The sequence below is a fragment of the Triplophysa dalaica genome, chromosome 5, assembly GCF_015846415.1.
Source record: "Triplophysa dalaica isolate WHDGS20190420 chromosome 5, ASM1584641v1, whole genome shotgun sequence".
Taxonomy (NCBI): domain Eukaryota; kingdom Metazoa; phylum Chordata; class Actinopteri; order Cypriniformes; family Nemacheilidae; genus Triplophysa; species Triplophysa dalaica.
Genome location: NC_079546.1, coordinates 3,690,998 through 3,718,126, shown reverse-complemented (window position 1 = coordinate 3,718,126; position 27,129 = coordinate 3,690,998). Strand labels below are relative to the sequence as shown.

At 43.0% G+C, this 27,129-nt stretch overlaps 2 protein-coding genes across 4 annotated transcripts; both read right to left on the bottom strand.

Moving 5' to 3' along the window:
* Nucleotides 1-38: 38 nt before the first annotated feature.
* On the bottom strand, nucleotides 39-13,444 carry arid2 (AT rich interactive domain 2 (ARID, RFX-like)). 2 transcript variants are annotated; one of them, XM_056748084.1, is made up of 21 exons: nucleotides 12,874-13,444; nucleotides 12,663-12,756; nucleotides 11,951-12,048; nucleotides 8,594-8,727; nucleotides 8,255-8,473; nucleotides 8,106-8,173; nucleotides 7,825-7,894; nucleotides 7,449-7,699; nucleotides 7,176-7,272; nucleotides 6,827-7,036; nucleotides 6,575-6,739; nucleotides 6,227-6,302; nucleotides 5,852-5,986; nucleotides 5,534-5,739; nucleotides 3,082-5,435; nucleotides 2,700-2,842; nucleotides 2,483-2,621; nucleotides 2,315-2,397; nucleotides 2,111-2,240; nucleotides 1,827-1,924; nucleotides 39-1,476 (listed from the first exon to the last, which is right to left on the bottom strand). In XM_056748084.1, the coding sequence occupies exons 1-21, from the start codon at nucleotides 12,963-12,965 to the stop codon at nucleotides 1,365-1,367; spliced, it is 4,974 nt and encodes a 1,657-aa protein (XP_056604062.1). In that variant the 5' UTR covers nucleotides 12,966-13,444; the 3' UTR covers nucleotides 39-1,364. The 2 variants fall into 2 exon arrangements, with proteins under 2 accessions (XP_056604062.1, XP_056604063.1); XM_056748085.1 differs by having other exon boundaries at nucleotides 1,827-1,918; nucleotides 12,874-13,443.
* A 569-nt stretch (nucleotides 13,445-14,013) lies between these two features.
* Nucleotides 14,014-26,496, bottom strand: gas2l3 (growth arrest-specific 2 like 3). 2 transcript variants are annotated; one of them, XM_056749300.1, is made up of 9 exons: nucleotides 26,333-26,496; nucleotides 22,343-22,396; nucleotides 20,627-20,804; nucleotides 19,972-20,084; nucleotides 19,750-19,888; nucleotides 19,120-19,183; nucleotides 18,798-18,933; nucleotides 18,273-18,380; nucleotides 14,014-17,888 (listed from the first exon to the last, which is right to left on the bottom strand). In XM_056749300.1, exons 2-9 carry the CDS (start codon nucleotides 22,367-22,369, stop codon nucleotides 16,860-16,862), a joined length of 1,794 nt encoding a protein of 597 aa, XP_056605278.1. In that variant the 5' UTR covers nucleotides 22,370-22,396; nucleotides 26,333-26,496; the 3' UTR covers nucleotides 14,014-16,859. The 2 variants fall into 2 exon arrangements, with proteins under 2 accessions (XP_056605278.1, XP_056605280.1); XM_056749302.1 differs by lacking the exon at nucleotides 26,333-26,496 and adding an exon at nucleotides 22,930-23,047.
* Between the last annotated feature and the right edge of the window lie 633 nt (nucleotides 26,497-27,129).

The window sequence follows — 27,129 nt, the reverse complement described above, 5'->3', positions numbered from 1 at the left end:
AAGAGATTCCAAAGAATAAAGCATGTCAAAAGCATGGCAAAAATGTTCATTCTTTTATTTAAAAACTATAAACAGTCACCAAAGTAAATGAAGCCAATCTATATCAGACTGTTAGATATATGTATCATCACACACCCTACAGACACTGCAAAAATGGTGAGTGGGGGTCATGTCCCCGCTGGGATGCTAACACAACAGGCAATAATAAATGTTACACAACACACAGCAAAAGAGGCCTGGGGGTCCGGGAGCCGGAATGTGGCATGGTTGTAAGAACGAATGGAAAAAACAAACAAACAAACAGGAAAAAAAATAGTACAATAAAATCCCCACACTATATTAAGATAGAAAACGATCTGGAGGAAAATATCATACCTGCACGGAAAGCAAAGAACACAGGAGAAAACCTGTATAAAACTCCATGTATTTAAACCAATTTACAAATACAAAAGGACTTGAGCACGGGCGGGCAGCTCGCACACTGGCGTTACAGTGAATACAGGTTGAGGGGGAATACCTTCAATATTCATCTCTTCTACAAAATGACATACGATATATTATTTCATACTCTTTCAGCCAGCAAAATGAGTTCTACAAGTTACATAGTACAAAAAGAAAGAGGGGCCAAGGAGGGGAATATCACAGTTCCACAAAGAAAAACCTTGTAGGCCTCTGCCAGCCCTCCCAAAACTTTACAGCATCAGTACCTTCGCAGAATATTTACAGGGTTAAGTACATTCATCCACTGCTGAGTATAGAATCACATCTCATACGAGGGGTTAAAATAACAGAGGCTGAATCTACTAAATTAATGCTTCTGATACCAACGGGCTGCAGCGGCATGAAGGAGGAGGAGACTCATTTAACTTTATATCTATTCACAAATATTTACACTATTTTTTTTTCTCATTTACTCATATCGGTATTTATTTCAATAATAAATAAGTGAAAATATAATCGGCTCAAGTAAGAAAACCAAGCTATCAAGTTACAAAGAAAAACAAAAACAACAAAAATCATCTAGCCACACCTCTGCCGACCCGCACCGTATGTCCACTTGCCCCGCCCACGTGATCCCCTGCCCCGATCGGCGGCGCTCCTATGGGACTACAAAAATGTGCTCGTTGGGCCGGGCGTGACGAGGCGGTTCGAAGAGTGAAATGGGCGCTGGTTTCTGAGTGGCTGGTGGAAGACCCGTGGCAGTTTGTAAGGGGGAGGGAGGGGGATCGGTGGAATGGAGAGACAGAGGTGGGGTTTCAGAGGGCCAAGAGACGTCGCCTCGACGTTGCTGACGGCCTGTGTGGCAGCAGAAAGGGAACATTTACGTTTCCTTTTGAAGGTTTTTGGGTTGAGCTGAGCTGAGCTCAGGCCTGCAGAGAGCGCGTCAGTTCGTAAAGGCATTTAGCGAGCGTGGTGGAGACCTCCATACTGCTCAGAGCCAGCACAGAGAGATGATTTTCGTGTCGCCTCACCAACCTGAACACAAAAACATGACAAACATTTAATAGGGGTCAGACATCACCTGAGTGGTAAATTAAACCTGTTAAATGGCAAAATCTCTCACAAAATGTAATGGAATGTGACAGACATTTTCATTTAAATATCAATACCTTTTATTAAACTTTATGAAGATTTTTTCTTTTAAGTGGATAAGTCTATATATAGATAGGTTCAATGCTTCAATAGAATAATGCCTTCAGGTGCTTTGAGCTGTTGAATTTTTTTATCTTTACAATGACCTGGACGTGTTTTTGACAGTTTTCGTGAGACGTCTAACAGTGCAGACAGTAGAAATTTACAACACAGCAATAAAAAGGATCACTTACTTCCGTCCACAATCAGAGAACTTTGCGATGTTCTTTAACGTTAAGGCAGCAGTTAATCTGATGTGTTTGGTCATTGGTCCCTCCTTATCATCCTGAGCCGAGAAAATTAATAAAAGTTTTAACGTTACCAGACATTTCAAACATATTTCAAAATATATGTTTTGTTATTTCAAGAGTAATTTCCATGAGTTTTCTTGAGAATTGCTTTATCCACTCATGAATTATTCAGACAAACATAAAACAATAAGAAAAATAAATTTGTTAAAATTGTATTATATACTCACTGTGAAGTCCCTGAACACGAGATTTCGCGAGCCCCTGCGTAGAGCCATCAGCGCTGCGCTGGGGTGATTAGCGAGCGCTTTCTGCGGTCTGGGAGCGAGCGAAGGACTGCTAACCGCTGCTGGAGGAGACCTGAGCAACACAAACATCATCAATACAAACATTTCCAAAAACAACAAACAAAACCGAAAAGATATTCTACACACTTGGAAGTGTTGGTGTTGCTGCCTTGTGTTTGCTCCTCCAGTTTGAGTCCAGCTAAGAGCGCATCCCTCGAACAATGCTTATCCTGCACAACGCACACATCATCGATTAATAAGACACAGTTAACCAGCTCTCAGGGCTCATGGCATTAATACAGAGAAGGGCCGTGCCTGCAGGTGTGTAATGAAGGATAGTCTTTGACGAGGAAACGGGCCACATCCCTCCCAGAGGCACTGGCCTGGGTACGCGTCTTTACTTCCGTGATGAGTAGCTGCGTGGTAGAACACTTGTGACGGCGTGTCAAACCATCTGAAATACAAAAGAAACAGTGTTACGGTTAACATGCACCAGTGCGACAGCTCGATCACAACCAGCGGGAGTTCTTACCGTCTGCATGCCTGCCACAAACATTTAAAGTTCTGTCCAGGTTTACGTGCTTGATCTTGAGAGGGGGCGGGAGCTTGTGAACTCTGATTGCTTCCCTGGGGGGCCTGCTCCGCTGGGGGAGGAGTCTGCTCTGATACAGGCTGCTGTAGAGACAAATGGAAAAATTTAATCTTTTCGATCACAGATCAAGTGAAATTGATTTACATTTGTACACTTTCTGTAGCAGTTACTTATGCACTTAATTTGTGCATTTTCATTTCTTGTGCAAATGCAAAACAGAGTTAATATAAACAACTAAGGTATTTAGAACCATTCTGACATTTACACGCATTCCAAAATAATTCTTAATGTACACCAAAGCAGACACTTTAAAACACGTTACCTGAGTGTTGTTTTCAGGAAGCGGAGAGGGCACACTTGTTCTCTGCTGCACTGCATTCTCTATTGCTACTTTTGCTACTGTGCTTGGATCTGCGCCTGCTGGCACGGCCACCATGGTGGCGATGTTGCCAGCATTGTTTGGGTCACTGATGGTCACTATCCGTACTCCCACTTTCGTTGGGATTCCAGAGTCACCTCTATCCCCATCCTCCAGCGGTCTCTTCAATGACCGGCTTTCAGAGGTGCCGTTAGCGGGAGGCGAGAGCATCTCCTCTCCAGGTGGGTGCTGAAGGTTGGATACCGCTGCGGGTGGAGGTGGGGAGTGGTTATGAGGTGGGTGCTGTTGCCTTAGGCCCAGTGTTTCAGAGTTCTGGACCGAGGGCCCGTTGGAGATCTCAGCGATGTGGCTGAAGATCTTAGGCCCGTTGGCCAGGCGTTCTGCCTGCTCTGCTTTGGCAGTGTCCTGCTGAGGAGCAACGATAGAGTCCGTAAGGGAACCGTGTACTTTCTGATGTGACAGCACCTCCCCATTCCCCATGTGTTTGGAAGCCTTATGATTTGGAATGTTTTTGCTTGGATGGGTACCAGTAGTGGGATCTGATCTTTCTAAGTCACAGACCCCATTCAACATGAGCTTTTTAGGGTCCACCAACATCTGCTTCCCAGGCCCTTCGCCTCCCTGTGTGGCAGGGCCATTAAGCGCCTGCATGCCCTGTTCTGCCTGGCTGTTCCCTGAGTGGTATGGAGGTAGACTCGAGTCAAATTTCCTCCCGTTGAGCAGCTTGCCTGCAGGCCCGTCCACCTCCGCCGAGTCCCCATTGCTGGTTTTGGCTGAGCAATCAGCAACGGAGTTCTCCATGACCTCAATCCTACGCTCATGGATGTGAAGCCCTGTGTCATCCTTGGCCTCCTCCTCCTTTTGGCAGATGATCTTGTCACCTCGGAAAGGTGGCGTGGGGCAAGCGGCTCCTGCAACTGGCAGAGGCGGAGTCAATGGCAGTCCAATTGTGGGCGGGGCTGTGCTGACAGACAGGCTGGTTTGAGTAACGATAGAAGTCGGCGCTCCCTGGCTGACAGCTGCAGCAGCAGGGAAGCCAGAGTTTGGCACTACTGTGAAAGTAACTTGGTTGCTGGGTGCCGCCTGCAGAAGGGTGCCAGGGGTAGAGTTGGAAATGATCTGACCGGGTAGGATGGAGATGGGGACAGCACCGGTCGCCTGCAAGGGACTTTGCATGAGCTGCACGTTTAACTGTGGCTGAGGTGTCCCCTGACCACTGTTGGATACCTGGTATACAACTTGAGGGCTGGGCGCCGTGCTGCTAGCAGGGGCGGGGACCTGGGGAGCAGGGAGTATGAGTTTTCCTCCAGGTGTGGAAGGACCACGTTTTGGAAGCAGTAACTGTTTGATCAGACTTGATTCTGTGGAGGTAGGCTGGGCAGGTGGAGGAGGTTGAGGCGGCTGCTGAAGATGAAACTGCTGCTGATGACGCTTGACAGAGAGCATTTGGCTGACTGTGTGTGGCTGACCCTGCTGGACCTGTGTGGGGTTAGGGACCGGTGAGTTTGGAACAGCAGGCTGTGCCATGGGCTGCACTGGGAGCTGTATAGTTGGTGCACTAGGCATGACTGACGGGTTGGTCAATACAATTTGATGAATAGCTGGAGCAAATGCAGTGGTAGGTTGTGGATTTGGACTGACAATGACTAGACTTTGCTGCTGTTGTAGTTGTTGCTGCTGCTGCTGAGGTTGCAGCGACTGAGCTTGTGGTGCAGGTTTGGGGGCGATGTTTTGAAATCCAACACGAGGCCCATGAGTGCTCTGTACACCTGCGACCGTAACTACTTGCCCTCCTGCCAAAAACGACGTGCAAGGTGCGCTCACATATTGAGTGGGCGCAAGTACCATGGCCTCCTGTGATGGGGCACCTTGCTGCACTTGAGGGGCAGGCAGGTGTTGCTGGCCTACTGAAGGACAAACACCTTGCAACTGCCCTGCAAATATGTGTCCCTGGGGTGGCCCCTGTTGGATGAGTGTAACAGGAGCGTGGTGGAGCAAGGGCTGCTGGGAAGGAGAGGCAGTGGTGACAGTGTTGTGGTTGGGAACCGTGGGTGCAGCAGACGATGTGGGGATGGAGCTCTGGATCATGGCTGTTGTCAGAATGTCATTGGGTCGTGGGGGGACTGGGGCAGTGGCCGGAGGGCAGGCGGGAAGCGCAGCTTCTCCTGGTGGGTTTATCAGGAGCCGTGGAACAGTCGGGGGTGGCGCAGGAGCACTGGGAGTACCATGCATGGTCAAGGCCACCTGTGGTGCTGCCTGGCCGGCAGTAAGGCTTGGTGCTGGTGCCCGGATGAGCACTGCACATCAATAAGACAAACAAACTGTTAGCATCTTTTCAAATAAAAATCACTTTTAACTGTAAAAACATGTGTTCGTGGGTCAACTCTGTTCATACCTGACTGGGGCTGAGGAGAATCTGAGAGGACTTCAGGTTTGGGAACTACTGTAGGACTGGCCTGATGTTGTTGTTGCTGATGATGATAATAAAGCTGAACAGGAAGAGGAATCGACCTCTTCCGCAGACCAACAACATGGATTTGTGCCTGCCCACTCAGCCGCGAGTCCTCCACGCGCTTCACCGTGTGATTAGGAAACAGCGTCCTGGGTGACAAAGACAGCATTGAATTTCCAAGACGTGAACTTCAGAATATTAAGGACTAACATGTGGGAGAAAACTTTACAACAATTTTCTCGATGGTCGCACAAACCTCACCTCAGGCATTTGTAAAAGTTGTTGGACGTGAGCACAGCCCCCCGCGCCATCTTACTGCAGGACGCCAGATATTCCGAGTACATCTCAGAGCGAGACACAGAGCTCTCTGAGTGAACCTCAAAATGTGCATTTAGCCTACAGCGAGCATGAAAAGCATTTCAGATTAATGCATTTGGCAGACGCTTTTATCCAAAGCGATTTACATGGGTGATACTATACATTCATATTTGAGTATGCACAATCCCTGAGATCGTACCCATGACCTTGGCGTTGCTAGCGCCACGCTCTAACCACTGAATTACAGGAAAGCACTTATAAAAACTAATAAATGTCATGAATTTAACTTGCAAAGACATAGGAGGCATTCATTCTTACCATTGAGCTGCAAATTTCTCTCCATCTGCTTCTACAATTCCAGGTGGAGGGGTGGGCTGCAGCGCCACTCTGTTCACTATAATCAAAAAGTTCTACAGTTGTTTTTGATTCAAGGCTCAAAAGCAGTTCGTTCTGCTTACCAGAAGAGGTCAGCATACAACAGAGCACACAACCATCTCTTGTAATTGCAAAAATCCTCAATTTGAATTCTGAGCAGAATAAGTCACTTGTGCACCCAAACAATAATGTTTTAAATGCTTTTTTACAACGCAAATGTGCATGTACCTCAGCCTCAATAAACACAAACTACAAGAAAAAGACAAAAATGGATTATAGTTAGGATCTTACCAGATCCAGGAGTGCCTTGCGTGGGAGAAGGAACGTTCTCTACAAGCTGTGGTCGAACCTCTGAGACCTGACAGCTGGATGCCTGATGCTCGATGAGTTTTACCGCCGTCAAGGCATCCGGTCCAAACGTTTGCAAGTCCACTGACACCAGCCGCACTAGAAGATCTGAGACAAACACAAAGTATCCCCGTTATTTCACTATTGTTAAAGGGTAGAAGGAACACTCAGCACCGATAGCTTTTGAATATGTACCTATGCTTCTGTCCACTGTGGCGATTTTAGAGCTTGTGACCTCCCCGAGCTCGGTCAGCTGATAGAGAACCTCCAGAGCTGAGATGACCAGCATGATGTCCGGCAAAGTTAGGAGGGAAATTACCTCTCGATACGACTCCTGATCCACATACTCGCAGATCAGAACGCTATTATCTTCCGCTTTGCTGAGGTTTCCCAAGATCTCCATGGCTGCAGAGGAAACATTTCATATTTAATTTTAATTCATGGCAAACAACCTTAATGAGCACAGCGCTATTTCTAGTCAGAGCCTAGAGTAGAAACCTTTATATTCAGGAGATCTTAAAAGTTAAACTAAATCGGTTCTTACCCCTCATCTTGAGAAACCGATCCCGTGAAAGCAAACATTTGGTGATGGTGTGAAACATTGTATGTGTTGTGCGAAAATCAACTGGATCCAGCTGAAGCTGAAAGAGGACAAACAGACGTGTTTAACAAACACAACCAGTTGTGGATACAGGTTACGCTTATCCGCTCACAAAAAATTTAATAACGTAAAATATCAAGCTAAGTTTACTGAAAAGGAGATCCATTAACAGAAAAAACTCAGCCATAGATCACTAGTAAAGATGTGAACTCTGACCTCTCCTGTGACATTGCCGAGCGTGTCTAGACCCAGCTGACGCAGCTGAATGAAGGTACAGTGCGCACACAGTAGGAGGAAGCGCAGACACGTGCGATTAGCTGCCAGGAGTTTGATGTTGGTCTCCTCGAATGACAAGTTCCTCAAAATCATGGCGACCTGCAACACCCGCTGGCCCTCCATGTCTCCAATGCCCACGTTACGCGGTGGGTGGAAGAGAGGAGTGCAGAAGTGCCTCGTCTCTGATCCATCTGAGAAACACACAGCACACAACCGCTCTGTTACAACATCTCAACTTAGTGAAACTAAGCTTGGAGTTTGTCCCCACCACATCAAAGGAAACGAAAGTGCAAGCGGCATTAGAACATCCACGTACTTTGGGGTGTGCAGCTCTTGTCTGAGATGAGATCTTTCACTTCGTTGTCTTCAATGACCTCTTTCCAAAACTATGAAAGCAGGAAAATAACAGTTATGAGCTGTAACACCCAATATGATATTCTGCTAATAATTTTTTTTCATTTAATAAAACGACCTAAATTTACACTATTAGACTAATAAAACCTACATATTATTGGTCCTTAAAGACTTTTTTTTGACTCTATATCTAAAGTAACAAATTTGTTTGAAAACACCTTCTGTAAAGCAATATTTTCGTACCTTTACAAAGTCTCGTGAAGTTTTCTCCCGCCAGTCTGTTCCAAATACAGCAGAAAAGCTTCCTAACGCTGCAGACAAAAACACACAAGGTAAAGTCGCTCACATACACAATGATAAAATGGTGAAGTGTACATACTAAACAAACGTACAGTCATCAAATACGCCCGCATGCGCCAGCAGCAGTGTGATGAGTTTGGGATCTTTCTCAAGCTGCATGGCGTGTTTGCTCTCGTTGGACAGCAGCGTGCACACGTTGATGGCAAAGTCCACCTCATTCGGGAGCCCAGACAGGAGAGACAGCACCAGTTTGTTGTAATCGGATGGAGGAACAAATTCTGCTGACAGCCCATAGCTTTGGCGGAGATAGTCTGTCAAGAAAGAAATATTAAAAATGATGAATCCAGAACTTACGATAAACATGCACATGATGTAAATGTGTTGTGTTACAGTACAAATACATGCTGGTAGTCGTATGATAGTGTGTGTACCTGATACAGTGTGTTGCTGGTAGTTGTATGATGTGGGTATTGCACCGATCGGAAGTAAAGGTTTCGGATTTCCCGGCTGCTCCTCATCATCTTCCTCTCCAAAGTGATGCACCTTCTCATACTTCTCTAAATATCTGCAGAAACATCAACAAACAGAATGATGAACAGATGTGTTCATGATCGCGGAGTAAAACGAAGACACCGTGCAGAGGATTTATTCTTCCCACACGCTCTTAAATTCAACAAACAGCTGTTCAGGAATGGCATGGCTTGTAGCTGCCTGCTATAACCTTTCAGATATCTGACAGCGACAGGTCAAAACAGCTTCTAAAGGAGCGCAAAAGCCATTAAATTAGCCTGTTAATAACAGAAATTAAATATAAGAGAGTCTGTGTCACGAGTGAAGAATTGTTCACACAACCAAGCACAGACAAAAATCTTGTAAACAAAAAGAGCGCACAATTTACCATAACTGTAACTCATTTTTAAACAGACAAAATACTTAAAGATCAACCATTGTGACACTGATAGTAAATTTACACATACACATCTTCTGTGAATGACTCACCAGTGATTCGCTCCACTGAATGAGCTCCTCTAACACACACAAACCTCCCACATACTTCAATACGGATCACTAAAAATAGACATCTGCACACCATAAATACTACAAAACTACTCACTCACTGCACAGACAGATGTACATATATATGCACAAATAATGTTGAATATACATCTCACCCTCACAAAAACATCTTCACATTAAACCCAAAAATCTTCACACCATTATTCATTCAAATAAATCTATATAAAAACAGCTTATATTGGAAAGGATTTTTAACAAAGGGAAATAAGAGGAAAAGAAACTTTAAACACACACAAACACAGCAGTGGTTTTCGGTTGTGGTCCTGCAGACTTATTTCCCATTCAATCCACCACAGACTACACATTTGGAATTTATTTCCAATTTGAAAGACCCGTTTAACATCATCGCAGAAGAGAGACTCACAAACTGAACGGAATCGTGTCATAAGAGAGATGTACATGTGACAAGCAGACCACCGCTCTTATAAAAGCATTGGACATTTTACATTAAATTAACGTTTTGTGCAAACTTTCTATAAACATTGAATGATTTAAAAAACCTGACAGGATTCACATCTGCTGTCCAGAGGAGAGATCAAAAGAAAAATGATGTTAACCATGATCATGTTCACCTGCCTCATTTTTCAAATACAGTTATGTACTGCCCTCTACTGGAGACCACCAGAGATACAGTCAACGGGGTCAACTTCACCTGCTCTTGTAGTGACAAACAGTTGTTACACAACAGATACAAACTTAAACAGAGACAGAACTGCGTGCATGCACGGACTTCTGTTAAATGCAAAAAAACACTAAAAATCATTGACCTGTTTGGTCTTAACATGACCTCACTTGGTGGTCATGAAACCACCAAATGTTTTTAATCTATGATGATTATTACTGGAGAACTGTCACACGTGACATACTGACTTATAATCAAATCAACGATTGACACCATTTGGACACACAAGACATAAAAGAGGTATCTAATATTTAACACGCAATGGAATGATAAAAGTATAAGAACACTTACATCAAACCTTGACACTCTTGGTAAAAAAAAGTGCTGTTTCTAAAGCATAATGTTGATATGGCGATAATGAACTTGCCAAGACACTTACGTGTATTGCGTTTTGGTTGGCAGACAAATATTGCACATTAAAATGACTAATTTCACATACTCTGATCGATGCCACAATCACATCACACCACAAAGATCAAGCCCCAGGTTCAAATCTTACTCCAGCTATGATGACGTAAACAATCAAATCCACTTCTGTATGAGAGAGAAAAGTTTAACTGCACAATGTGCTGCTGGAAAACCCTGAACTACAAAACCTCCCACATTTACAACTGAAGCCTAACACAGGTGTAAGCTGAGAAAACCAAGTGGTTTCCACCAAAGGAATTGTTTCTCTCAGCGTATGACCGGCTGCAGATCTGTGTGACGCTCCAGTAGAAATTAAAAGTTTATTTTTTTTTAAGGTTTAAGTATTTAACTGTGTATTTGAGCTTCGGTGTCTCTTATTGGCAAATAAAAGACCTGCAGAATGTTTTCCTTCATGTGTCATGTGTAGGATTCATAAATGACGTGTGATTTGACCATCCTCCGTTTCTGACCCGATCAAAACACCAGCAGCTTACAACACGGCCTTTCAACTGTGATGCTCTCACATCATTTAGAACAAAACATTGCACTGAATCTATTTAGGCACAGCACACAGATGTGTGGATATGGTGTTTTTAGTAACAAATAGAGAAACCGATTCTCCATCACAGGTAGTGCATCACCTTGCTGTAGGTGATCTTTATTAACTCTTAAAAGCTTTGGATTGGTTTCTATCCGGTACTCCAAACTCCCGGAGTTTACACCTCAACATGACACAAACCTCTCCAGGATTTAAAAAAAAAAAAAACTTGTTACATCAGAAATGTAGCAGCATCAAATACTCTTTATAATAATTAAATTCGCCCTATGAACTTTTCTAATATACGAAGACAACTTGATATTCTTAGAGATGTTGCAGCCCTCAACGTACTAAGACCAGTTCCCTTCTTAGTGTTCATAAACAGCCCGTCTCATCTGAAATGAAGGTGAACAGATAGTAAGAGTGACTGAGTTTCAGTCTGTTGTATGGCAGGTGTACGGCTCCTCGCGGCCCACACAGCCCAAAACCTCCCTGCTGCCAAAACTGTCTCCCCCCATAACCTACTAAACTACAGAGAAACACATGTGGAAGCAGACAACACGGCCGCAGGCTCCATACTGCACTCGAAATCTACAACTGTGCATAAAACAGAAAAATGATGCATGTGCTTTAGTGAATAGCACACTTTCGATTCATTACACACAACAGCACATGCATAAAATCTCAATGACAAGAAACATCACAAAACAGACAGCAACCTAATAGCAAGAAACCTAATAAGCACCTGGAGCAATTTAAATGCTACTTTAACACACGTTATCCACCACAGTAAAACCTACTGAATAATTTTCTATTATAGATATTTTTTTAAATGTTTAATAATGCAGCATTAATACTTCTAAAAGAGCTGTGTGTTGAATATAAGATGCATACTTAAGTTAGTACAGTCATCCAAATTAAAACACTCAAAGTGTAGACAGCACCACAACAAAACACAATTTATTCTACAAAACACACGTGTGGACCGGAACCGAGCCCCAGACTGGAGGGCATCACAGCAGAGAAGCGCCTGTAAACATTGAGCACACGTGCTGGAGCTGAAAGAGAGAAATAAAGACTCACCGAAGGTAGTACTGTTTCAAAACAAAAGCAGCATTCGAGCAACTCCTGGGAAAATGAAAATCTTCGCCCAGTTCGGCCCACTGGTTCTTGTCGGACACCTGGGGGGGGGGGATGAAAGAGGTGGTAGGTGAGGAGGTTCGGTTCAGACGCAAAAACTATTTGTTTGAGACATTGAGTGTGTATGTGCATGCTAACTCCATTTAGCACTTGGGCTAACTTCAACTTTTCCATCTGAAATTTATAAATCACACCCGGCGTCGAGAAACCAGCCGCTCCGGGACGGACCCCGTCCGAGCCCACCGGACCCCGTGTCCGGACCGCCAATCTGGCGCGTTTTGCGGGTGTTTTAACAGCGTGGAACACAAGGGCCTGTGTGCGGCCTACAGTCACCCAATCCTCCGCCACACGGGAGAGATAAAGCCGCTGATCGGCACGGCCCGGTTCGGACTGGCTTCGGCTGAGCAGATCCTCCGTCCTGATAATCGATGTGAAAGCCGCCCGGTAATTTTGAGCGAGCGAGTGTATGTGAAAGTGTGTGTGCACGTCTGGGGCCAACACACACTCACTCACACACTCATGCACACATACTCTTACACAGGCCGATGCACGGCATAACCCCGGTCAGATTCGCCGAACCGGGCCGAAGAGTGAAGCTGGGAGTGTGTGTGAGGGGTGAGAAATGTAGTTTTGTAAGTGTGTGAGAGAAACTTACCTTTGCGAAGCCCCCTAAAGACACAACTCTCATATAGAGAGCGCTCAGGTCCAGCTCCTTCCCACCCACAACGGGAACCTTTTTAAACGGAGATCTGTGGAGAAATACAGCAGAATAAGTATCCCTGACCCGTCCGGACCCGTTACCCGGTCAGCGCGGGTCACCAGAGTTTATAATCTGAGAGAAATTCCCGCTCATGTCTCGCGCTCACCCTCTGCTGTGGTGAAATTGCCGCAGCTCGTCCAGGAAAGCCTGTCCTTTCCTCCGCTGCTCGGGGAGGTTTTTCCCCGTCGAGTTCGCCATCGTTTCGCTGAAATTCGGTCAAACCCCCGGCTCAGATTCGGTTCCTAAGAGTCCGGGGATCCCATGCTCCGGTCCGCTCCGCTCTGGCGCGGCTGCGTGTTTGAAAAGTTAAAGAAATGACGGATGAGGAGAGTGAAGAAACCCGCTCCAACGGCACCCTGAACAGCCCGTAAACCTGACCGAGCTCAGCCTAACAGCACCGCACCCGTCATGCTCGCGGCTGCACGGGAAATCAACGGTACTGGCTGCGCTTGCGTTGGGTTTTGGAGTGGGTTTTTTTGACAGTGCGGGACGGACGCGGCTCCGGTTTAATCGCGCACACTGTGAAGCGGCAGCGGGATCCAGTTCAGACAAAAAGACCCGAGGCCGCGCGGCTCAGTGGCGCCTTCAGCAGGCGAGCGGTGGTAGTGCAACCGCCACAGCGCCGCTCACGAACAATAGACGAAGCTCGCTGGAGGAAAGGGGACGTCTCAAAATTGTACCTGACCGCGGAAAACGGGAAGAGCCCATGAGAGTCGGTGGGGGATGGGGATTGTCCACTTAAACCGAATAAGAAATAAAAGAAGTTATTAAAGAAGTTATTGTTTGTTTCTCCGCAGAGAATATTTCGATAAACCATTCAAGAACACAGAGATAAATGTTACTTTAAAATATGTAAACACATTCTTGACTGGATTCTTATCATTATTTTCATTGGCATCTACAGCGAATATTACTTGGTTGTCTTATTGTGTTGTATTATTATTATTATTAGTATAATATTACATTGCATTCTATATATGCCCAAAGACTTTGATATGACTAAAGACTTAATGTAATTTAAGACTCATTTGTAAGACTTAGAAATTCTAGGTTTTGTATATGCATACTTTTGAAATATAATATAATATAAAACTATCCTGTATATGCCAACCTATGTAGGTTAGACATAATTTGCCTCAGCTAAACTGTTGTGTCTGCAGTTCATGTAGTTTAGTGAGCGCTACGTTGCGGTCGATGAGTTTTCACCCGGTTCCTTGTGATAACCGCCGGGCGGATATAAACGACACAGGGTGACTACATTCAACCATTACACGCACCCCTCTCGTAAGTTATTCTGCCACAAAATGGCGGAGCTCGACACGAAAGACCCCATTTTGTTCAACGGGCAATACGAACAACTAAACGAAGCCGTCTTCTGGAGTTTTATATTTTTGTCGACATTTTCAAAGCAAGTTTCAAATGGCCTTCGCATCGCGGACTGAAATGTTGAGCCGACGCGCGGCGGAGTGGAGAAAAATGTGAGCGCGCTCTGGCTTTAACAGCAGGGAGAGCGCAGCGCGAGTGAAGACGCATGCAAATACATTCATCAAGCTGGAATTATTTATTGTTATTTGTGAAATAGCGTGTAATAAACCTTAAAATTGACGGGGAATCATTTTGTATGGTCGTACATCCAATAGCTTTTGTATCTTTTATCATGCAGAAATGATTTATGTGGGCTACTTGTTTATTTTTCAAATGAATTATCGCTTTTCTTTGGTGATTTTTATGATTCACGTTTGAGTATTTACATATTTGCGAAGACATTCGGATCTCTACGTACGGAGTTTGGGCTGTTATATTTTTATTATTGCATTATATGCAGACCTCCCACAGTCACGTATAAAGCTGAACATGCATTTTATAGCTGCAGCTTTAGTGAAATCTTTAATTAAATTATTTTGAAAATGTAGAATATTCACTATTTATTTGTGAAGTGTATAACATATGACGTTTATTTGTCAATGGGGATAGGAATCCTATAAACATTAATATAACAACATAACTCATTCATATGGAGTGACCATAAGAATGTTATAAGAAATTCGGTAGATTTCTAATGTTTGTGCATGTTTATTTTGTAAAACTGGGTTTATTATCTCAATTAACCAGTAGTAACCTTCATTAAGAAATGTCTACGTAACTCCCTCTAGTCTGTTTGAAGTATTTAGTTTCAAAATCAAAGTTGATGTATTCGTGTAGGATTGGAACCTATAATGTCAGATAAAGTCTTGTTTTTAGGAGGGATAAAATGGTTTTAAGAATTGAAGAACCTTGCAGTGCGCCCTCTTGTGGTTAAGGATAGAACCGTCAAGCATTTGACTCCTTGTAAATGTTTAGGCCTCTGTAATAAATATGCATATACAGTATTTTATTTTTAACTTGTTGATTAACTTGGTTAGTACGAGATCTTTTAATAGTCAACATTTTGGAAGTGGACTTTATAAAAGTACATCTACAAAGGAGATGACACCTGTTAAAATATCTTAAATTTAGGTTCAAATGATAACTCTGTTATTTGTACCTAAATGCTAACTATTAAACAAACATTGCTATAACATACATCACGTAGTGTTTAAAATTGAAGTATGAAACAGTGTTTTAACCACTAGATGGCAGCACAACAACACCAAATAACTTGATCTTTGTATACAACTATAGAGCTATACATATCATGCACACAATCATAATGTGCTGTGACTCACATCATACCAAATGAGTAAGTAAATTCATCTGAAATGAAATTATGATTTATATTCTTACTCTGATATTCAAGTATGTTCCCAACACAGCGAATTATACACCGAATAGATCTTTATTTGACATAATCCAATGAGAATATATACAAACAACAAAGACAAACTACATTCAAAAAAACATTGTCTTAAAGTGCTGGAAGAAAATCTCTCACACAACCAGAGCCTGAAACAAACATTTAAAACGACAGAAAAAAATTAACCCCTCACATAAAATGATTCTTATATGCGATTCTAAAATTATATATCTTATAATTAATTGCCTGTCTATAGAGATCACTCTTGAATAAAGTGGAAATAAATCAATTTCATTGTTTGACATGGACACTGTGTATGTGTTTATATGGAAATGACTGAATCAGTAGTATTTGTGTGGAGGTAGAACTTTATATAATATCAGCTGGCTGCTTGACCAACTTCATAATGCATACGAATGAAACTACAGTGCCTGTCAAACGAAACCTCTGTCATATAAACCGGTTTATGGTTGTTTGAGAATTAAACTACACATACACATATATTTTCCAACAAACACAAATTTAGGCCCACATACACAAAATACTCTAAAAACATCTTAAAAATATGCTGTAAAATTATACCGTTAGAGAAAGTTGTCAGGTCTGATAACAGGAATGACTTTGGTTACTGTAGTGCAGAGAGCTGTGGTGGAATATTAAATAAGATCTTCTGTTCTCACATACATGAAGACAAATGTTGAAGCAACACACACTTATTGCTTGGCCATTCTAACCGTCTGTCAGGAAGACATGTATATAAACTGTGATAAAATAATAAACACTATGACCAGAATAGATGTACCCATCAGGAATCAAATAAGATCAGATAGACTGGAACAGATTGACCTAAAAGAGCGGAACAAATATGAAACACCTGATATGAGTTTCTAAAGAGACTTTTTAAACCTTCCTGACCTCTTAGCTAAAATAATGACAATTACAGTAGCCAAAGGAAAGAAAAAGAAATCTGTGTTCAAAATTCATTCCTGATTGAGACCTGTCCTAGAGACATGAGTATGGCACAAAGAATGGCTTCATAGCTTTGATTAACCCAAAGAAACAGAACAGGTTGTAGACCCCAGTCAGAGTAGATGACATTTTGAATTCGACCATCTAAAAAATGGTGCGAGGAATGTTATCCAGAGTATGTCTTTTGGTGAAGATTTTTTTTTTAAAGTATTGCCAACTTAAGAACATACTGTACTTGTATTCCTCAGAGCATCATTTCATCCTCTGCACTGAATCAGGTCTGTATGTAAAGCAAGACCCATCACACCAGTACAGTAAAGAGAGCAACAGGACTACATATCCCAGCATTCTCAGTTCTTCAGCCTCCTCTTGTTGTTCATCTCAAAGTAAGGCTCTTCGGGTTTGCTGGGTTTAGTCCGTGTCGTGTGTTTGCGGGTTGTGACGGCAGGTGCTGGTCTGGTTGTCGTGGGGCTCTCCGACGGGGGGTTACTGCTGCTCAGGGGTTTCCTGTGAGGGGCCGTTTTAGCCGGAACTGTTCGCGTCGTGCCACCTGTGTTCTGCGTAACCGACTTACTCTTGGATTTTGTGAGAGGACTGGGAGCTCTGGGTGTTGATATCGTCTGTTTGGGGTCATTTGGCACCCGCGTCGGTCTGGCCAAACGAGGAGAAACAGGACGGCCCTTCCTGGAATCCAACTGCAAGCTGGATGCGGGAGAAGCGGGGCGCCTCTGGGCAAGGCGTGAACGTGCGGGTCCGGGAGGTGGACGGGCATCACGCTGGAATGGTTTCTGGGGAATAGGGGTGCGCGCTGAGCGGTGTGCTGAGGGTGGGGCTGATGGTTTGGGCAGCTTGCAGTTTGGTTCGGGACAAACGGGACTGCGGGGCTGAGACGGAGATCCACGCGGTCGCAGTTTGGTTTTGGAGGACTGGGTGGGGGGCTTTTGAGATTGTAGCAATGGGGTTCGTTTCAGGACAGGTGAAGGAAGAGGGGTGGTTTTGGGGGAAGGCGTGGGCATCTGGAGGATCTTCTTAGGTGCTGCGGCTTTCCTGGGAAGGGAGGGTGTGGAGGCCGGCGATTGGGCATAGCCACGGGGCGTCGCGTGTCCGGAAGCGGGCGTGTTGGGTTTGGATGATGTAGAAGAGGAAGATGAGGATTCAGGGAGGAGATTGACGGCGGCAATGGGGTCCATGGCAGGCGGCTGAGTGATCTGTGCGCTGAGGGCAGGGCCTGGACCGGGCGGGCCTTTGTGATAGGCTAGAATCTTCTGTTCCAGCGTTGTGAACTGCAGCACCCGGCCTGGGTCGTATTTTAGCAGAAACCCTTTTAGAGTATCCCAACCTCCACCCACACGCACCATAACATGCTTCCCATGGAGCATCTGAGACAGAAAAATTAAGAAAACATTATTGCTTAAAAATTTACATTAATGTGACAGATCCAAACGTACACGTGTGGCAACACGCCAACTAAAGACACAAGGAAAGGCTGGTCTGCTCAAATCACCCGGCGGGTTTGTATAAGGTTAATCTGCTCTACACATCAATGCAATTTTCACAGAATGAAAACAAGACAATCAGAAGCATTACAATAAATAAGACACATGCATGCACAGAAGACTATGGGCAAACCTACAGTATAAAACAAGAAAGGAGAGAAAAAGTCTGCAGCGCTTCTTGTGGACAGCAGCAAATGTTTCAATGTTCATTGCATTACATGAGATTAAGGTTGTTTTGTATAATGTGAGGGATTCTGGGATTCTTACCCTGATGAACAGGATCTTGTCTCCCAGTCTGTATCGTCCCTCAGAGAGATACTCGATGGAGAACTTCTGGGAGCAGTTACAGGGCGAGTCGTCTTGTTCCACATGATCCTTAAAACAAGAGTTTAAATGAAAATCAAAACACTTAAATGAGAACACACACTGTCCAAGCGATTGTTTTACTTTATCATGTGAACATTCACACTCAGGAACAGCTGCTGTTAACTCAGTCAAGAAACATTCACAAACTCAAGGAAGTTATGCGTGTGATAACCGGGTCAAAACAGAGGGACGAGTGCTCTATATATACAAACAAATCTAAATCTAATGCGGTATAATTATTTTAGCTAAAAAAACTGTAAAAAAGGATGCTGTTCTCTACAGAGAGCTAATGTTCTCTGTATTGCACTATACCCTTTTTAAAGTATGCAACAGTCTGTTTTTATGTAATGAACATGTTATAATCATGGAGGTAAATTTGGTATGTTTTGGGTTTATAGCTCACAGTTGGTGGCGTGTGATACTCACAGCGTGATACAGAGCTCCGTGCTGACAGCACACTGTGAATGTTTTCACTGGAGCTGTGTCATTGTTCAACATCATACTCTCCTCCAGTTCAATCTCCTTCTCCAGTTGAACCAGAACTGGAGGCTCCACACCATACCTGAACAAATAAGACGTTTTATCAGCAGTGATGTCTCAAATTCGCTTTCATCCCGGTGAATCCCAGTTTCTACGTAAAGACGTATTGTCCGTTTCTATTTTTGTCATGACATGCCCACAGCAAAATCCTTCCCCCGACTCCACTTCCAAGCCCCGAAGACATGACACAAAGATCAGGTTCACTTACCTGGATACGATACGTCCGATCTCCAGCAGACACAGACACACCTGTCGAGGGTCTTTATGCAGGACTGACGGGGGGAGAGAGTGGTTACTATGGGTACATTACTTAAACATGAAAGCTCACGTTTAAAAAATTTTTTTTATGTTGGAGCCTGCAACATGACCTCCACATCACATTCAGGCTCGGCCCAGTCTGATCACTTAGAGGAGGTTTACAGAAGAAAGGTCTGATTACAGAACTCAATCAGTTCTGTCAGATCCCATAATACAGAGTGACACCGTATGTCAGGGTGGGCAGGTTAGTGACCTAAGATCTACACACTAATTTAAATTCAGAGATTTACGGAGAGTCGGGGGTGTACGGGGTTTCAGATTATCTGTCGTAAAGCACGGCTAAGATCACAGATCCTCTGAAACAGTTAAACCCTGTTAAACCAGTTTTACAGGAGCAAAGGTGACAGACCCAAACCGTCCCATTTGTGTTTAAGTCAAGTTCTAGAAAGTTTATGAAATGTTTTGGAGTTTCTTGTTTGACAGAAATGGAAACCAGACAAGCTGTCGTAGTCGGTTAGTCATGAGTGGTTAGGACAATTAAAACCAACATGACATTCAATATGGCTACAAATGTTCTCACCCAAACCCTCAGACTCGAACAAGTACGTCTCATCCACTCCAATATGACGACACCAGGATAGAAAGTTTGCAGTGTTGTCGCGAGCGAAAAACGATCCAGGGGAGGCGTTCTTCTTGAACTGAATTTTCTTGGAGGAAAGCTGGTGATGAAAGAGAGACAGAAACGATTCAAACAAAGAAACAAACGTGTTGATATGTTCACAGTTTCACACGTTTCTCTCACCTGTGCTTTTTCAGAGTCCTGTGGTATTTTATTCTGGAGAATTCCAACCAGACGACAGAGTCTGACGCCATTATCCAGCTCCGCCATGAAGCGGTCGACTCTCACCTCCTCACCTAAACACGCAGGCAAATGAATCCAAATGTTTTAGCCTGTATAAACATTTAATAATTACATAATTAAACTTTACAGAAAATACAATTTATAGTATAGAAAGTGTAGAAATAAGGTAAAATGTAAGTGTTGATGTTCAAGAGGGCTTGGCTGAAATAAATAAGAAGCAAGATGGGTTTATGGGAGAACATGTTTTTCTGGGAGATATCTTTTCTTCGTCCGGGTGGATTGTTGAGAGCAGTAGACAGACAGGTAAGGCCAACACCCTCCATTATTTGACCTCACATAAATGAGAAACACAGAGAGATTGTGTTCTCTATTGTATAGGGGGTCATGTATCACCATTAACATGAGTAGAGGCAGTTTCCCACAATCCTTAACTTCACATACAAGGCTTTGATTTTCGGATGTTTGATTGACAACAGTAAAAGAGATTTACAGTAGTCTTATAACGGTGGTTCTTTTTCCTTTCACTCACTGAGAGTGACTCACAGGCTGTTCAGCAAACAAAGACTATTGAAATTTTATCTGAGAGCTGATTTACCAAGCATGCCACTCAGCCAGATGGCAAGATCCTCCTGCATGGGCACCAGTGTGGCTTCATGCCGCACGGCCAACCACTGGTCATACTGGAACACATCAACCAGACTGGGACCCGCTCGAGCAGCCCGCGGGCACCGAGGACTCTGTAACGGGGCATCGAATTTCTTGCCAAACCAAGCCTGAGAGAGAGAGGGGGGGGTTTGAAATAGGGGTTCATAGTACTTTTTAAACACACACAAAAATCAGCAATACTTCAGAAATCAGACTTAAGCCTGGTTAATATTTTTTGTCTCAACACTAAAATAATATATTAGATAGAATACTATTACCCAGAATTAAATAAGAAAAAGACATGGCTGTTTTTGGCTCCGGGGTGAAAACACACAGGAAGTGTTAAATTAAAGGCGTGTACATGCAAACAAAGACCTTTAATCACACCCAGAAATGATTTACATTAGAAATAATTTTAAAACTCAAACATTTCCTTGTACAAAAACAACCGCACTGAAATCCCAAAACCAAAGAATCTCCCCATCGAACAGCAAAACTTCCTTGTGTGTGACACACACACATGCACGCACACACACACACTGACCCCTCGCATTGATTCCACGCTCTCTTTCTGAAACAAACCGGAGGACACGAACCCTGATGAAATCAGCACAATCTACAAACATTCAGACATCAGAAGTCACATCTAACAAACACAACTATTAACAAATGCAAATAAAAAACAACTTCCAGACGATGTATGTGAAACACCCATAATAATATTATTATAAACAGAGATGTTCATAAACTAAGAAGCTCATGGCAAATCTCACTGCCTGAACATTTCACTCAAATGAACATGGCCTGTAGTAATTACTAGAAAGCATCAGTCTGACATTTATAACTAGAACTCATCCGTCATTATGAATGACGCCTAACCACATCGTTCATTAAAAACCTCAGAGGATCCTCTGAAACACACCGCTGTGCTGAGACTGACTGAGAGAAATCCCACAACCCCCTGCTACCGTCTGCACGGCTGTTCCCACACATACATCAAACTCCCGAGAGGGAGAGAGAGAGAGCTTTAGGATCATATTAATGCATCTGCTTCTGCACAAAGCTAGATTTATTAAACAGAAAGGTGTTTGTAAATCTGCTATAATATTCTTACACAAAAAAATTAAGATTATCATTCCATGCTGGATTGCGGTCAGATAATCTGCTCTTGAATAGCTTTATTCACACTTACGGTTAGTATACAGGGTGTGACCGCTACACTGTCTGGCGTGTAACTCATGCCCACACGCACTCGATGAATTCAAATAACAACATTTGTCACTCATTACATAATGCAGTTAGCTCACATCTGACATCAGATATAATAACAGACAGACACACGATAAATGAACCATCAGGGCCGATTCACTGAGGCTGGTCACACACACATGATTATTCAGAAAGAATAATTAAAAATTTTCATGCATGATAACTTATAATTACTGAGAATGTTTAAAACCATTTAAATAGAGTCTAGCGTGTCACACAGCAGGCCAAATCATCTCACAGCAGATTTCAACAACATCTTCCTTCTCCATCAAACCTCCAAAAGTTGCTCGAAGGGATGCAGGTTTAAACCCAACGCCCCATACCCACTTACAGGCAGAAGCCCATAAATAATATTTTAAGAAACAGAATAAAAGTGATAAGAATGTAAAGCGTGTACCTGCAGCCCGGCCTGAACCGCCATCATCAGTGACCAGAGATTCACCTCCACATTCTGCAAGAGAAGAAAATATAACAGTCCACATCACATCAGTCTCTTAATCACACACACACACTTATCTTAAACTTGCTACTTCAATATTTCTTACTTATATAATTTCCTTTTTCAATTTATAATATAAACAATTATGCATTTTGTTATTATCTTTTTCACTATGACTTGAACTTTTTTTGTATTGATGCTTTGGTAACATTGTGTTTAAAACAATAACACCAACTGACACTTATAACAATAACCAAAAACTAGAGAGACAAGTTAAGGATGTGTGAAAGAGAGAGAGAGAGCGAGTGGAAGAAAGAGAGAGAGAGAGGGAGTGAGAGAGAGTTCAGTCAACACAAGCACAGCTGAGGAAACAAAGCAAACGTTTCCTCTTCTTAAACACACACACACACACACTCCTTGACGGTACTTTAACAACCAATAACAAACAACAAGAGCCACACACACAGTCAGTGACAGAAACATTCTTCCAGAATCTGATCCTAAATCTCCATCATCTCCATGAGACTACATGAACACACACTCACCTGTGAAACCAGTGCAGGTGTAAGTCTCACACCTCATACACCAGAACACCTCAACACAGTTAATCCTTACACACACTCCTGCAGGACAACACACAGAGAGAGAATATGAGGGAGAAAGAGAGACTAATGAAGCCGCTCAACAAACCCCCATCCAATCCCAGCCAAGCATTTACAATGGCCCTATTGTTACGACCCCCTCGATCACCCTCTCTCTCTCTCTCTCACTCACTCGCTCTCACACACACACAGTCCAAGGTTCACTTGCATCAGAACTACACAGTCCTTCACAACAAACACCATGAAAGCATAAAGAATCCCGAAATCTTCTGAAGGGCACCAAGAGGAATAAAACAATCGCTTTTCTCTTCTGCAAGACATTAAATACCACAGAAAGAGAGAGAGAGTTCATTACTTAAGAACAGCATGTGGGGTTACAATGAGATCTCAAATCAAGTCCTCTGTTTGCTTCCAAGTTCCAACCCTCAGAATGTCACACAGCGGAGGAGATGAGAAATATGGAGATCGTACAAAACCCAGAATTGATGGCTGTGGTTTATGAAGTGGGTGGCAGCGTGGCCCCGGGTCTCAAGGGCCACATTCCTCTCTCAGCACACACAAACACACACCCCACTGAATATAACGGCCTGTGGAAAGAGTCCGTCACCAACGGTCCCAGCTTCTCAGAGCCACGACTGTGTGTCTATATACCAGAGACAGTGTCTTTGTGGGATCTTAAAACGGAGTCGAAAGCTTTTCACGCAAAGGTCATATTCAAACCTCATGTCATTTTAGAGAATATGGATCTTTTGACCATGAAATACAAAATCAAAAATTGAGTAACAATTTTATCACTATTGGCCTTAGAAGTTATGATTTGTGCCATCATCACACCTGCATCAGCTATTATATGTCAATTTCACTACATTACCAATCTGAAACGACAAAAATATGAGTAAAATGACAAACGTAATTAAGAACTAATTAAGAAACATTGAGAAAATCACACACACAACACACAATTAAAACATTCCTCACACACAATCAGTCAGCAACGACGCCACCAGTGACTTTTAATGCTGAAATGACATGAGGTATTCTAACTTTATAATCCCACTATAATGAACGTATGCGCAGCTACACAAGATTTGTCACTTTAATTATATGCAACGACACAAAGAGAGAGAGAGGCATGGGGCGTCCACATTTCTCCTCTGGTCATCACATAATCATGTAAGAGGATCACGGATCCAGACACACCCCCATTGGCCTGCTGTCCACATCGTAGACGTGAGGAGACACGTGGCGCATGCATGCATTCGTGTTGTGTGAGTGTGTGTTTGTATGTGCACCGGTGGCTCGCACATGGGTCCCAAAAAAGAAGCCCATCAATCAAAGCCCCTCCCCTTTCTGATGGCTTCTGGTTTTGTTTGTGCTCTTAATTGGCCTGTCAGTTGTTTTCATTAGCAGGCCGACCCATCAACGCACACACACACCAATTTAATGGTCCTGGAGACGGTGGTCTCCGATAAGCTGTGTGGTTCAGATGCACCTCCCCCTTATCCTGGAGCAAAGCCCCTCTTACACACCTGCTAACAGCCCGGGGTCATTGATCTCACAGACCAAACACACACACATATTACAAAATAAGAAGTGTCTTATAAGTATAACAAGACTTGAATTTTGCTATCCTGATGTACAGGGAGACGGGAACTGCAGGTGGACAGACTGACTATATTCTGAACGACATGAACTGAAAACATGCTGTGAACGGTTCAATGGGTTTTCAGACAAGGTCACAATAGAAAACTGACAGAGAGATACACGAGTTTCACCATTTGAGTTAATCCATGATGAAAAGGAGAGAATCTGAATAACTTTCTCATGCGTCTACAATTACACACAATTTCACCAAATGATATTGGAGTCTCACTCTTGTCAGTCAAAGAAACTCAAGCTCATCCATACAATGACCTCTGGAGGTATCGGACTATTTGTTAAGTGAAAAGAGTTGCCAAGTAACTGCTACCTTGCAATCCATTTCTGTTTTTTTAAAACAAATTTTGTTGCTTCACATACATTTTGTAAAGAAAAACTGCTTTTGAAAAAAAAAAAAAAGATTTAACAATGATGCTGACACTCAATAGCATCATGAATACAGAAGCCGTTGTCATGGCGATACGAGGACACGCAATCAGACACTAACAATTACCCAGCATTCAGCAGTAAACCCGTGAAAGCACCCGCTGCACCCCCATCTCTCTAATCATATGCCGGCTCATTAATAAACAAACAGTAATCCAACATTCATAACAATGAGCAGCGTGTGCACTAGAGATCATGGGGAATTAATCCCAACATTCATTTCAGGATCCCCATTACAGCTCAAGAGCCCCTGATGCCACATATCAGGCAGATGGTGTGTGAAGATCCAGGAAAGTGGGGCGATGTGACAGCTTACATGCGCTTGGGTACTCATAAACATGACCAAACAATTACATTGAAGAAATAGTTCAAACAATTTGTTGAAAAAAAGTCCTTCCTATTTTTTCACTGTCAAGCCCCAAACCACACAAATAAGAATTATAGATTAAAATGTATGCTGCTGTCAATCAGTGTGTAGGACTTTAAAGTGTTGTCACACAAAGGAAGAATGTATATTTTTTTAAATGGTTTGTTGGCATGTTGAATCTGTCCTCAGCACTTCAGCGTGACCATGATTGTCTTTGGACTTGGAGATAAACAGAATTCTTTGCCGTAGCTCAAGGACCGACTGAAATATCTTTATAGCTCTGGGTCCCATTAGGAACCAACTGCAGCTTCACCTCTGCCCCTCACTGCTGTTGGGCATCAGGGCATTTAACATGCAGACCTTCATGAAATATGCCACTTTAACCCAGAGCAACATCACTTCCAGATGCTGATGAATATGACACATGAGACAACAATACGAGATACAAAGTAACATGTTTGACCAAAGCCATTACACTCCAGGGGACTCCCCTCACTCAATCTTTTAATACAACACATAAACACAGATTAATGTTTATGAGGTTTATGATAAACTCATGGGTTAAATCTCGGATGTGTGTGTTGTTTTCAGTGATTCATCCTGCACTTTCCCCGGAAAAAGTTTCTGTTCATAGCTCTTCACAATACTCGCCCTCTTTTCAGAAAGAAACTCTATATTGTCTTAAAACTATACCGTCACAAACTCAAGTACCTGTGGCTGAAATCGTTGTATACACTAAGTAAACTCCTCCATTTAAACATGAACTGAAATTAATAAACGTAAACAGGCACATAAGTTCAAAACAAACTTTACTCTGTTAAGTTACTAAAGATGGAATTCGATGTTTTAGGATGGTAATGCAGTATATATACGTGTAAATATATATGAACTCACCAGCGACAAAAGTTTTTGTTTTTGCTGTGTGTCAGTAAATGTCTCTCTTCACTCGATTGCGCTTGATCCACGTTTAGGTCCGTGCCGTGACTGCAGGGGCGTGCGCGCGCGTGTGTGCGTGGCGTGGACGCGCATCAGTTGAAGCTTGTGCTGGGTCGCTGCTGCTTTTCCTGCCCACTGCTTGGAATGTTCGGCTGAATGGGATTCGCGTTTCAAAACAGCCAATCAGGGCGCAGATTGACCAACTCGCTTAAAAGAGGCGGGGTCAGTGGAGTAGGTGGGCGGTCTTAAATTGAACGCGTCTATTCAGAAAGACGCTGATTATCTTGTTCAGGTGTTTTATATCAGAGTTTGGGCTAAACTCAGCAGGAAATGGATCTCGCTGTCCTGAGTTGAGAACCACTAAATTAAAAGATAGTTATTTATCTTTCTTTCTTTATAATTTTGTTATAAATATGTTGTCTATATTTTTTTGTATGCTCTTCCATATCTGTTACCCCGTGCATATATGACGCATATGTTTAGTATAATAAAATATATTATTTAGCCCTTTGAAATATCTTTAGATGACAGGAAAAATATAAATATGACAAAATTACATAAACACATTTTTCTTCAAATATACAAACTCTTTTCTCTCTCTTTCTCTCTTAGTTTGTTGGATTTACTAGATGACATGATTGACAGGCGTTTTATATTTTTTTAAAACAACTTTATCACCAACTTATCCTGGCTGGACAATGGATATAAAATTCAGGTATTATCACAATAGAGGATTTGTTTACATCCAGGTAAAA